The sequence below is a fragment of the Leptodactylus fuscus genome, chromosome 2, assembly GCF_031893055.1.
Source record: "Leptodactylus fuscus isolate aLepFus1 chromosome 2, aLepFus1.hap2, whole genome shotgun sequence".
NCBI classification, from domain to species: domain Eukaryota; kingdom Metazoa; phylum Chordata; class Amphibia; order Anura; family Leptodactylidae; genus Leptodactylus; species Leptodactylus fuscus.
Window position 1 is genome coordinate 262,767,384 of NC_134266.1, and position 13,578 is coordinate 262,780,961.

Sequence of the window (13,578 nt, forward strand, 5' to 3'; positions counted from 1 at the left end):
GCCATGGACAAGCGACTTCTTCACCGCTCACCAAGCACAGCGCCGTACATTGTACAGTGGCTGTGCTTGATATTGCAGCTCAACAACACATTCACTTCAATGGGACTGAACTTTAGGGCAACTGCCCCTTTTGCCCCTGCCATTATGATACACTTGAACATAAAGGAGCAGTAATATTCAGTGATCCCCTCAATTCCTGCATCACATCCTATCACCATTATAGCTATAGGGATCGGTAGTCGGTCTAGGCTGGGGCTCCATGTTGCCTTTTGGTCATGTGGTGGTCATGGTATTGTCACGTGATGGTCACGGGGGTATTGGCAATGAACTAGTCCTATTAATATTATAAATGTGAAAGTTTGTGAGTTTGTGGGTTTGTGTGTTTGGATGTTTGCATGTTCGGATGTTTGTTCCTCAATCACGGAAAAACCGCTCCACCAATTTGGCTCAAATTTTCCAAAAACATAGTTAATACACCCGATTGCACAATAGGCTACTTTTCATCACAATAACGCACATACGTTTTTCCCAGGACCCACGCAAAAAGCCAACTCACATCACCATCTCTGCAATCTCACACACTTTGGACCATAGCAAGTCACAAAATTCATATTGCCCTCTACAGCTTAGCCCCTAACCCCACACAATCACATATACATATACTTTACCACTTTGCCCCTCACCTTAACGATACTCCAGGAGGCGCTCTTTAACGCTCCGGAGCAGCCATGTTTGCCAACCCCCACAACTCTGACAATCCGCGACACCGCCCACCCATGTCAATACCCCTAGGCGGTCTAATAAATGCAAAAACAAAGTTTTAAAAAAGTAAAAAAATATAAAATAAAATAAAAAGGATTAAAAATTCAAATCACCCCCCTTTCCCTAGAACACATATAAAAGTAGTTAAAAACTGTGAAACACATACATGTTAGGTATCTCCACGTCCGAAATCGCCCGCTCTACAAAGCTAGACAAATATCTTTCCTGTTCGGTAAACGCCGTAGCGGGAAAAATGGTCAAAAGTGCCAAACCGCCGTTTTTTCACTGTTTTGATTCTGATAAAAATTTGAATAAAAAGTGATCAAAGCAATAACATTTTCCGAAAAAGGTAGAACTACAAAGTACACCCAGTCCCGCAAAAAAAGACGCCCTATACATCCCCGTACACACACGTATAAAAAAGTTACGGCTGTTGAAATATGGCGACTTTTCAAAAAAAAAATTTTTAACACAGTTTTGGATTTTTTTTAAGGGGTCAAAATGTAAATAAAACCATATAAATTTGGTATCCCTGGAACCGTACCGAAACACAGAATACAGGGGACATGTCATTTTGGTTGCACAGTGAACGCCGTAAAACCAAAGCCCGTAAGAAAGTCGCAGAAATGCATTTTTTCTTCAAATCCACCCCATTCTGAATTTTTTCCCTGCTTCCCAGTACATTGTACAGAATAAATAATGGTGGCATCATGAAGAAAAATTTGTCCCAGGAAAAATTAAGACCTCATATGGCTCTGGGAGCGGAGAAATAAAAAAGTTATGGGGTTTAGGAGGAGGGGAGTCCAAAACAAAAAACGAAAATCAAAAAATGCCATCCGCCTCAAATACTTCTGTCCCAAAGTCACTATGTAAAGTTTCTCACAACACCGTATAGCAGCTCAAATACAAATTACATTCAACACAAAAGTCTCACGTATTCTCTGAATTACAGCAAAAACAAGATACAAAGTTACATTTCATATCCCATACCTTATACACAATACGAAAACCTTACCCGCGCCTGTATATACCCACTTCTACAATCACCGCAGACGAAGTCGTGGGTACCAGCTAGTAGGCTATAAGAATTCTTACTATAAGGAATATATATGGTGATCATAAATGTTACTGCCATATGACTAAACATCATGGTAAATATGGATGCTGCTTACATGATATAAGTTGCTGACAGATCCCAAAACAATCAGCAAGGTGCAGATGAGCAGTTGCACCTATGACCTGGTCCCTGCCGGCAAATATGTCCTCCTATGGCACACCCTGGTATTATATATAGCACCTAGTCGGTGGGGTCTTGTTCCAGATCTCACTTTAGAGCTGCAAGCTACACCGCTCCCTCCAGGCACCATGAATTTTCAACACCCAGGATGTACGGGTCATCCATGGTGAATTTAATGGCAAAATCCAGGTATGTGTATGACATGATGAGATCACATGTCTCCGTGTAAGGCTTTCTTGAATGGCCCTTTGTGTAGAGCGATACCTCGGCTGTTCAGATGGAGGAGCCACATGTTCGGTCACAAGACAGAAGCGTAGCCCTAAACATTACACCGTCCTCTCATTCACCATTACTGATTTGCGATGGCTCTGAACGTCCCCGCTCTGCTCTCCGTACTTCTATTCTATGCCCTCACTCTGGGGATTGGAGTGTGGGCTTCAAGAAAATCCAAAAAGTTGCAAAAAAATGGAAACCGGATGGAAGTCGCCATCGTCGGGGGACGGAAGGTCAATATGGTCATCGGATTATTTACCACGACAGGTATGTCTAATCCGTCTTGTAGTTAACCCCTTAAAGACTAAAAAAAATTTGACCAAGGGAATTTTTTTTTTCATTTGGCCAACCATAACCTTTTAGAATTTTTCTTTGTATTTAAGACCTTGTTTTTTGTGGGATGGCTCTTACTTTTTTAGGTGACTCTATCGGCAGCGTTTTATTTCTTCAGCACTGTCTTTATTTTTCTTGGGTGCCCCAAAGTACACAAAGGGGTGCTAGGTGTCAGACCCTCACCAATTTGATGAAGACTTCAATATCTAAATCCTGGGACACCCCTTTAATAAAATGGGAGGTTCCAATCATTTCCATACCCTACAGAATTGGACACGTGGGCCGATCTCAATAACTTTAGGTTACCTTATATGCAACGCTGACTTCTTTCTCCTTCAGCTACTTGGGTTGGCGGCGCCTATATTAATGGATCTGCGGAGATCGTCTACCTTCCTGGACGAGGGCTGGCATGGCTTCAGGTTCCTGTGGGATTTGCCCTAGGGTTAATTTTAGGTAAGGCAAAGAAATGTATCCGCCCTATAACGTCCCAGCTTATATTTCCTGGAGATGGAGGCATTGGACCTGGGGAATGGAAGCCTAAACATGTTGGGCAAATAGAAGAGGTCCATATTCATTTAGACTTATGTGGAACTTGCCCCGTTGGCCTATGTTGGGAAATAGAGTCCTTTACTACCACCGAACGTTCACCGGCATGGTAAGGTCAATAGTTATTGAGTATATAGTCACCGTAAGATCCTACAACGTGTAGGAAGAGAAGGAATGACCCAATAGGTCCATGTTCAGCAGCCCATTGGGGGAGGCCCTGAAGCTGGACTACTAGTAGTAGTTGCAGTGGTCACCTCGGACTAGGCTTGTGCAGTCTTGAGGAGGTCTGCAGGGTGTCTGGCAGTGGTAGTAGTGTTATCTTGGGGGCACTTCCTAATGGTTGTAAGCCTCCCTGAGCCTGAAGGTGGTTGGAGGATCAAGTTGTGTTTGATCCATTATGTTTATTGGACATAGACCTCCCTGAAGAAGTCCTTTTCGATGCAGTCTTGAATCCGATGACAAGTTTAACTCTTTACCCTAAACTGTAAATAGATGTATTATAGATAAATGTATGGTGATGTTCTCGTAAATTATGGGGTTACAATGTTGTTCCTGCCTTCAGGTGCCATCTTCTTTGTAACCCCAATGAGATCAAAGAAGTACTTGACAATGATGGACCCTCTCCAGGAAGCCTATGGGGACTCCATGACTTGTCTACTCTTCATCCCTGCCCTGATAGCTGACGTCTGCTGGTTCGCCGCCATCTTGGCATCTCTAGGTAAGTGATAAACTGAAAGTATTTATTTAGTATTTATTTAAGTTAAATAGAACAAAGGACTTTTATGTGTATACTGTATACTAAAGCGGGGTGATGGAAAGATGTATGTGTAATGCAATTGTTAGATACTTCAGATGAGTAACTTTGTATATCATTTGCATTACTTGTCTTATATTGATCCTTACAACAGAGCTGCACTCACTATTCTGCTGGTGCAGTCACTGTGTACATACATTACATTACTTATCCTGTATTATACTCCAGAGCTGCGCTCACTATTCTGCTGGTACAGTCACTGTGTACATACATTACATTACTTATCCTGTATTATACTCCAGAGCTGCACTCACTATTCTGCTGGTACAGTCACTGTGTACATACATTACATTACTTATCCTGTATTATACTCCAGAGCTGCACTCACTATTCTGCTGGTGCAGTCACTGTGTACATACATTACATTACTTATCCTGTATTATACTCCAGAGCTGCGCTCACTATTCTGCTGGTGCAGTCACTGTGTACATACATTACATTACTTATCCTGTATTATATTCCAGAGCTGCACTCACTATTCTGCTGGTGCAGTCACTGTGTACATACATTACATTACTTATCCTGTATTATACTCCAGAGCTGTGCTCACTATTCTGCTGATATCTATTGGAATCTGTGGACTGGCTTATTAACAGACCAGCCCCATATTCTTACCTGAACCCCTATAAGACAGGACTAGATGTAGATATAAAAGTCTGGTTAGTAAGTTACTTCTCTTTCATGTAATGTCCTTATACTTCTCTCTTTCAGCCTCTGCAGTCAGTGTCATCTTGGATATTGCCAGTTACTTGTCCATTATCATATCTGCTTGTATTGTCATTACATATACATTGTTTGGAGGCCTATACTCTGTGGTTTACACTGATGTCATACAGCTTGTCTTTATGGTACTTGGGTTGGTAAGTACAAATGTAATAGTTTTTTGTTCAAAGTGACAATAGTATAGCAGTTATATTTACGAAGGAGACTGTCATAGTAGTTATATTCTTGCACATAGGGGCAGTATTATAGTAGTTATATTCTTGTACATAGGAGCAGTATTATAGTAGTTATATTCTTGTACATAGGAGCAGTATTATAGTAGTTATATTCTTGTACATAGGAGTAGTATTATAGTAGTTATATTCTTGTACATAGGAGCAGTATTATAGTAGTTATATTCTTGTACACAGGAGCAGTATTATAGTAGTTATATTCTTGTACACAGGAGCAGTATTATAGTAGTTATATTCTTGTGTATAGGAGTAGTATTATAGTAGTTATATTCTTGTACATAGGAGCAGTATTATAGTAGTTATATTCTTGTACATAGGAGCAGTATTATAGTAGTTATATTCTTGTACATAGATGTAGTATTATAGTAGTTATATTCTTGTACATAGGAGGTAGTATTATAGTATTTATATTCTTGTACATAGGAGCAGTATTATAGTAGTTATATTCTTGTACATAGGAGCAGTATTATAGTAGTTATATTCTTGTACACAGGAGCAGTATTATAGTAGTTATATTTTTGTGTATAGGAGCAGTATTATAGTAGTTATATTCTTGTACATAGGAGTAGTATTATAGTAGTTATATTCTTGTACATAGGAGGTAGTATTATAGTAGTTATATTCTTGTGTATAGGAGCAGTATTATAGTAGTTATATTCTTGTACATAGGAGGTAGTATTATAGTAGTTATATTCTTGTACATAGGAGCAGTATTATAGTAGTTATATTCTTGTACATAGGAGCAGTATTATAGTAGTTATATTCTTGTACATAGGAGCAGTATTATAGTAGTTATATTCTTGTACATAGGAGTAGTATTATAGTAGTTATATTCTTGTACATAGGAGCAGTATTATAGTAGTTATATTCTTGTACATAGGAGCAGTATTATAGTAGTTATATTCTTGTACATAGGAGTAGTATTATAGTAGTTATATTCTTGTACATAGGAGCAGTATTATAGTAGTTATATTCTTGTACATAGGAGTAGTATTATAGTAGTTATATTCTTGTATATAGGAGCAGTATTATAGTAGTTATATTCCTGTACATAGGAGCAGTATTATAGTAGTTATATTCTTGTACATAGGAGCAGTATTATAGTAATTATATTCTTATACATAGGAGCAGTATTATAGTAGTTATATTCTTGTATATAGGAGGTAGTATTATAGTAGTTATATTCTTGTACATAGGAGGTAGTATTATAGTAGTTATATTTTTGTACATAGGAGTAGTATTATAGTAGTTATATTCTTGTACATAGGAGCAGTATTATAGTAGTTATATTCTTGTACATAGGAGGTAGTATTATAGTAGTTATATTCTTGTACATAGGGGCAGTATTATAGTAGTTATATTCTTGTACATAGGAGCAGTATTATAGTAGTTATATTCTTGTACATAGGAGTAGTATTATAGTAGTTATATTCTTGTACATAGGAGCAGTATTATAGTAGTTATATTCTTGTACATAGGAGCAGTATCATCGTAGTTATATTCTTGTACTTATGGTCAGTATTATAGGTATTATAGCGATTTTTATACTTTGCATTTTTATACATACCTGTTAATGATTGTTTTCAATTCCTTATATATCTACAGTGGATCTGTATACCATTTGCGGTACTAAACTCTGCTACTAAGAATATTGCAGAGACAGCAGTACACCGTGTGTTTCAGGCTCCATGGCTAGGAAATATTGATAGACAATACATTGGAATATGGATAGATGATCTTTTATATCTGGTAAGCTTCAATTTTAAATACATCTATCTATCTATCTATCTATCTATCTATATTTATTTATATTGGAACATGTGTAATAACAGTTCTTGTCAGTATAGCCAGTGCTTAAAGTTGTGTAGAGCCTAATAATTCCTACATCTACTCTCCTTTTGCATCCCTATGATAACACTTCCTGCACACAACTCTGGTAACCCATCTGTCATAAGAGCCAGGCTCTCGATACAAATCTCTGAATCTGCTACATGACCACTGTTTGGCACTATTATATACACCCTGTATGGCGCTGTTACTACGCACTATTTGGCACAGGTATTTGCGCTCTCTATAGCTTAGTTTGACTAGATCACAACGGCTCTGGCGAATCACGCATACGTTTTTCTTCTCTAGGGTCTTGGCAGCGTTGCATGGCAGATATATTTCCAGAGAGTATTATCTGCTTCTACTACAACCCAAGCAAAAGTAACAACTGCGGTCAGTGCGGTGGGATGTTTGGTGCTGGTGATCCCATCTGTATTAGTTGGAGCTGTAGCAGCTTCTACAGGTAAATATTAAGGTCACCATTGTCCCTCATCTCACAGTATGGTGGCCACAACTGTGGCTCCTTGATCTATGGGCTATGTTGGTGGTCAACCCAGCGTCATTGTCGTAAAAGTTGACTTCCTTCTTTTTTGAAGGTGCCGAGGGCTGTCCCATTCCCAACCCAAGAGCTTTCCAATTCTACAATCTCCACAAACTGGACTAGGTTATTAACCATTTGTTCTCATTTGTAGACTGGAACCAGACAAGCTATGGATTGCCGTCACCATATGAGAGAGGAGAAGCTAGCATGATCCTACCCATCGTCCTACAACACCTATGTCCTCTGTACGTGTCCGTCGTTGGCTTGGGAGCGGTGGCAGCGGCTGTCATGTCTTCAGCAGATTCTGCTCTGTTGTCGTCCAGTTCTTTGTTTGGATATAATATCTATAAAAGGATTCTCCGTAAAACGGTAATGTAGTATTTAAGTGGAAAACCCTCCATGTTCCTATTGAGAGGAGCCAACAATTTTCCTAATTTATTCCTAGTTCAGGCCTCGGAGAAAGAAGTGATGGTGGCTATGAGGATTTCCACCATTGTCCTAGGAGGCACCGCAACCGGGATGGCTTTCTTGTCCAACTCTATCTACGACCTGTGGTTCATGTGTGGCGAGATGGTCTATGCTTTGGTTTTCCCTCAACTATGTTGCGTACTCTTTGTCCCAAGAACTAACACTTATGGTTCAGTGATTGGTTTCTTCTTGGGCTTCATATTGAGACTACTAGGAGGCATGGACTCCATAAACATTCCACCCATCATCCATTATCCCTGGTGCACACTCATCAATGGAGCCTACGTCCAACTCTTCCCATTCAAGACCTTCACCATGCTTGTGACTTTAAGCGCACAGATTCTTGTGTCTTATGTCTCAGAATATTTGTTCAAAAAATCTTGGCTGCCAAAACGTTGGGATATTTGCAACGTGTTAAAAGGGGAGGATGCAAGTGCCAAAGGGAAGGAAGAAATGGGGACTTTTCATCTGCAGAACATGAGTAACAATGAGCCTAACTAGGTGGATGGTCAAAGTCAATGTCAATGTAAACATTGACTATGCTCGGTACAGCCAAAGGGTGATGGAGGCCAAGACCTTCTTCAAGTGTGACCATAGGACGGAGACTGTGACTAGGTCCTTACTAGAGATGAGCGAGTAGTACTCGATCGAGTAGGTATTCAATGGAATACTACGGTATTCGAAATACTTGTAATCGATCGATGAACCACTGTTCGAATGTAAAAGTTCGATGCAGAACCAGCATTGATTGGCCGAATGCTATACAGTCGGCCAATCAACGCTGGTTCTTCTCCTACCTTTAGAAGTCTTCTTCGTGCAGCTTCCCTGCGGCGTCTTCCGGCTCTTCATTCACTCTGCCAGGCATCGGTCCTGGGCAGAGCCAACTGCGCATGTCCACTTGTAGTGCAGGCGTGCGCAGTCGTCTCTGCCCAGGCCCGATGCCTGGCAGAGTGAATGAAGAGCCGGAAGACGCCGCGGGGACGCTGCAAAAAGACTGCTCGGAGGATCCAGCCCGACCCTCACTCGTGGACTTGGTAAGTATAATTTAATCGAACGTTGCCTACCCCTGAAACGAGCATTTTCCCCCCATAGACTATAATAGGGTTCGATATTCGATTCGAGTAGTCGAATATTGAGGGGCTACTCGAAACGAATATCGAATCTCGAACATTTTACTGTTCGCTCATCTCTAGTCCTTACTCATGATGGGCCAGGTGGTTACTCACATAGTGACAATGGGCCAGTTGGTGCCTTGCGCACTGTTTTGGGCATATGTTTTGTTTATACACCGCTACTGTACTGAAAAATACTATATAAAGTTTCCTAAAACATAGCATTTATTCAGTTAATATTAACACCCCAAGTTACGCTAGGTTCACAATAGCATTCGGGTTACTGTTCTTCAGGTTCGGGTTGGGACACAGCTCTTCGTAAATCAGGCCGTGTTCCTGCACGCACCATGGATGGCACAAAACAAAAAAAAAGTAAAAAAAAGACTTCATTTGCATTAATAAAATTGAATCTTTTTTCTGCCTTATACACCTGAAAACTGGCATAGGAGGCATAACAGACAGGGTAGTGGGGAGAGGCTCCTGCTGCAGCCAGTTCCCTTACAATAAGACTTTTGTTAGAAGGAGGGAGAAGGGAATGGCGGATATCTTGGGGCACATTTAAGGTAGTAGCATTGATCATTCTGACCTCATTGGGGTTTGTGACTTTATATGGCATGTGCGAAGAAAAGTGTCACAAGTGGTCGTTTTACGCTACCCTCACCACTTTCCTGAAAGGGGACATGATGTGGTCTGGGCCACTGTCGCTGCCAGATTTATCATCCATTTAGGGCAATTTACTTGGTTAAATGATGTCAGCCTAACCCCTGGTTCACATCTGCATTTGGTAATCCGTTCGGGGAGTCCGAATATCAAACGCATTGGCAAGCGGTGTACAGTGAAAGCACATGGACCCCATAGACTATAATGGGGTCTGTGTGTTCTCCGCGTGCTACCTGCATGGAACATGCGGACATGAAAGTAGGTCACAAAGTACTTTTCTGTCCACATGTTCTGTGCGGACTCCGTGCAGAGAGCACACGGACCCCATTATACTCTATGGGGACCGTGTGTTTTCACTGCACACCGCTGGCCAATGCATTTGATATTCCGTTCAGACGGGGGCCCCATGCGGACTCCCTGAACGGATTACCAAATGCAGATGTGAACGAGGAGTAAGGCTGCACTACTGAGAGATTCTGATGACTACTTGTCCATTTCTATGACAATTATTGAACAATCTAAGCAAGCATGCACAGCTGGTTTGGGGATTACCATAGAATTGAATACGGAGAGTGGTGGACATGCCCCCATTCTAGTGCTGTGTGTCTTGTATCAGTCAGACATTTAGACTAAGGCCCCACGTAGTGTTTTTATGCTACACGGGGCCCAGGTCTAAAAGAGTTTTCCCATGAAATCAAGTTATCCATAGGATAGGGTATAATTTGCAGATCATGTGTGACTCAATTCATTTCAGTAGGAGTGTTAGAGATAGCTGAAGTACAAGGCTCACCAGTGACCCCCCCACCAGAGCCTGAACCCCCCATTCCCATCTCTTGCTCACACACAGTCTGCACCCCCATGTCCCCCTCTTACTCACTCACAGCCTGCACCCCCATCCCCCTTTTTGTTCACTCACAGCTTGCACCCCCATCCCCCCCTCTTGCTCACACATGTTCTCTTCTCTCCTCCTTACCTTCCATCAGTCTCATTCCCAGCAGCTCACACAAGAGTCTGATTTAGTATCTACTGCAGGATGTTCAGCCCAGGACAGGTGAGTATAGTTATTTTTTTTTATTTTTGTACCCCTCCCCCTGGCTGGCATTTAATGGAAAGGGGCCCAGTCAGGCCCCTTTCTATTGACAATATGTATAGTGGTTGGGGAACGAGTGTTTTTACAACCACTGTGGTCCGGAGCCCTGACCATTTCCAGCTGGCCGCAGGCCCCATACCGCTCTGGGCCCGGTCGCAGTCGCACTCACTGCGACCACAATCATTACTCCGCTGTTTAGCAGGAAGTCTAAGGAGCCAAACCAAACAGGCAAACTAAAATGGCCGTTACATTATCTCTTCACGCTCCAGCATATAATAGGTGGAGGTTCAGGGGAGGTGACAAAAATTAAAAAACATTCACACTCACCTTCCTTCACCTCGTTTGGGCTCTCCTGGTGACATCATGCACTCGGGGTCACCACTGAGGCCTGTGATTGGACCACCAGCAGTCACAGGTGCATGACAAGTCATGACATCATGTTACTCGGCATGCCCATGTCACCACTGAGGTTCAATCACAGGACTTAGGGGTGACCTGGGCACATGGCATCATCGAGGAGCTTTGACTAAATGTGAAATGAATGCCAATGGGAAAGATAATTCTATAGGAACTTTTACAATATTTTTTGTTGCGTGGACACAGTGCCGGACTATCGTACCTTGGGCCCACCATGGTTGATCATACTGAGGGTTGACCCTCCATCTATACAGGACTTGTACATACCCATACAGACATATCATTGGAAAGAAAAGCCCAAAAAATACCTCCAAATGGGGTTATCTTTGGCTGAACTTTTGGGGCCTTCTATAATACCATATGTCAGGGGTGGGCAATTAATTTTCCCATGGGGCCGTATAAGAAATTGAAACTATGCTAGAGGGCCGTGCCATGGCAAATTTAGCTCCACCCACTTCTACATTGACTCCGCTCATTCCCAATCATCTTTCCATGTGCCCCCACAAAGTATAATCCTCCTACAGTCACCTGTACATTATATGCCCCCACATTATAATGTTCCCTTCCAACTGTCCCACAGTATTACGTCCCTCTCCTGGTGCCCCAGTATAAACTGGTGGAAACTAGAGGGAACACGAAACTGGAGCAGCTGGAGGGGGACATTAAACAGTGGGGGTAGTTGGAGGGGGGCAATAAATTGACAGCTGGAGCGGGACATGAAACTGGGGGCAACTAGAGGGGGACATTAAAATCAGGAAGCTGGAAGCAAACATTAAACTGTAGGGGTAGCTGGAGGGTGACATTAAACTGGGGGCAACTAGAGGCAGACAGGTCCCCCTACAGCTTCCTCCATGGTTTAATGTCCCCCCAGTCTAAGTGCCCTCTTCATCTACCCCCAGTTTCATGTCCCCCCCTCCATCTGCCATCTCTGCCCTAGTATAACATTCCCCTTCCATCTCTGCCCCTGGGTTACTGAGACACACACACACACACACACATATAGACAGACAGACAGACACACATATAGACAGGCACACATATAGACACACACACATATACAGTATACACACACACACTCTCTCTCTCCCCCCTGCAGCTCACCTTACATCTCTCAGTACTTTATGACACGCTCCACATCTCCATCTTCGGCCGGCACTAAGACACGCCCCCTAGACACGCCTCCCTAGTCAAAGCTGTGCGGGCCGGACTGAATCAGTCAGAGGGCCGGATGTGGCCCGCGGGCCGGACTTTGCCCAGGTCTGCCATATGTCATAGCCTGGGTCCACCAGAGAGTCCTTTAACAATGTGGTGGACCAGTCCAACCCTGAGTGGAAACAGTTTTGCTAGGTTGACCCCCAGACTACAGCTGTAGATCTTATCGGGGGGACAGTTTGTGGTCAGTTATTGTCCATAGACCATTCTAATAAGTAGGCATTGTCCAACGCGGAGATCCCTTTGCTTTGTGCCAGGGGCCTATTGGCCTTGACAGGGTATTTAGACATAGGACTAGGGCAGCAAACCAACTCATTGCCCCAGTTGTATGAAAGCCAAGCCACAAATCAGAGTTCTATTACCGTTACCATTTTCTCTTTCGTCCAAGCATCGCACATTTTATTATATGTGATTTAGATTTTTAATACATCTCATATATATAGAATGGGATGCCAGTAGAGCCAAGCAAAGTAAGGATATCAGTGTATGGGGTATTACATTTTGGTGGTTTTATATACATACAATTGGAAAAAAAATTGGAAGACATAAAGTATATAATAATTTGTTGACCATGGTGGTATTTAGCAGCATGCAATGCAAATATTTGCCGAAATAAATGTTGAACATGATTTTTGACAACATGGCTCCATGGCATAGTTCCCGGCACTACAATGGCTCTAGCAGCGACAAGTCAATTTCTGATCCCTGGAGCAAAAAAACATCAACCACGTTGCAAAGTTAGATGTAAGAAACAGGTTAAAGGTATGGCATAAGTCATGTTAATGGTGCAATTTTACTACAATTGGTAAATTTTTGGTTTTGCAATAGTCCTGGTAAAAAATTTTGTTGTTACAAACATCATGTGACTATAATATTTTTCGGCTGATCAAATAGACATTGTCTTGATCGTCGCAAGCGATCTTGGCTTTGTCCTCCATAGTAAAACATTTGTGCAATGGTTGTGGTAGCCAGAAATGTTATGGAGACTGTTCGAAAACTTTATGGAGACTGTCCAAAGGCGTTATGGAGACTGTTCAAAGACAATATGGAGACTATCCAAAAACTTAACGGAGACTGTCCAAAAACTGTATAGAGACTGTTCAAAAACTTTATGGAGACTGTTCAAAAACAATATGGAGACTATCCAAAAACTTTACGGAGACTGTTCAAAAATTGTATAGAGACTGTTCAAAAACTTTATTGAGACTTTCCAAAAATTATATAGAGATTGTCCAAAAACTTTATTGAGACTGTCCAAAAACTTTATTGAGACTGTCCAAAACTGTTATGGAGACTGTCAAAATTTTTTATTAAGACTGTCCAAAAATTG

General features: G+C 41.9%; 1 protein-coding gene across 1 annotated transcript; it reads left to right on the forward strand.

Annotated features, from left to right (window-relative positions):
- The first annotated feature begins 2,361 nt into the window (after positions 1-2,361).
- On the forward strand, positions 2,362-8,276 carry LOC142193964 (high-affinity choline transporter 1-like). The gene is made up of 8 exons (XM_075262987.1): positions 2,362-2,539; positions 2,945-3,058; positions 3,714-3,869; positions 4,677-4,825; positions 6,527-6,670; positions 7,058-7,211; positions 7,441-7,658; positions 7,740-8,276. The coding sequence occupies exons 1-8, from the start codon at positions 2,362-2,364 to the stop codon at positions 8,256-8,258; spliced, it is 1,632 nt and encodes a 543-aa protein (XP_075119088.1). The 3' UTR covers positions 8,259-8,276.
- Positions 8,277-13,578: the final 5,302 nt, after the last annotated feature.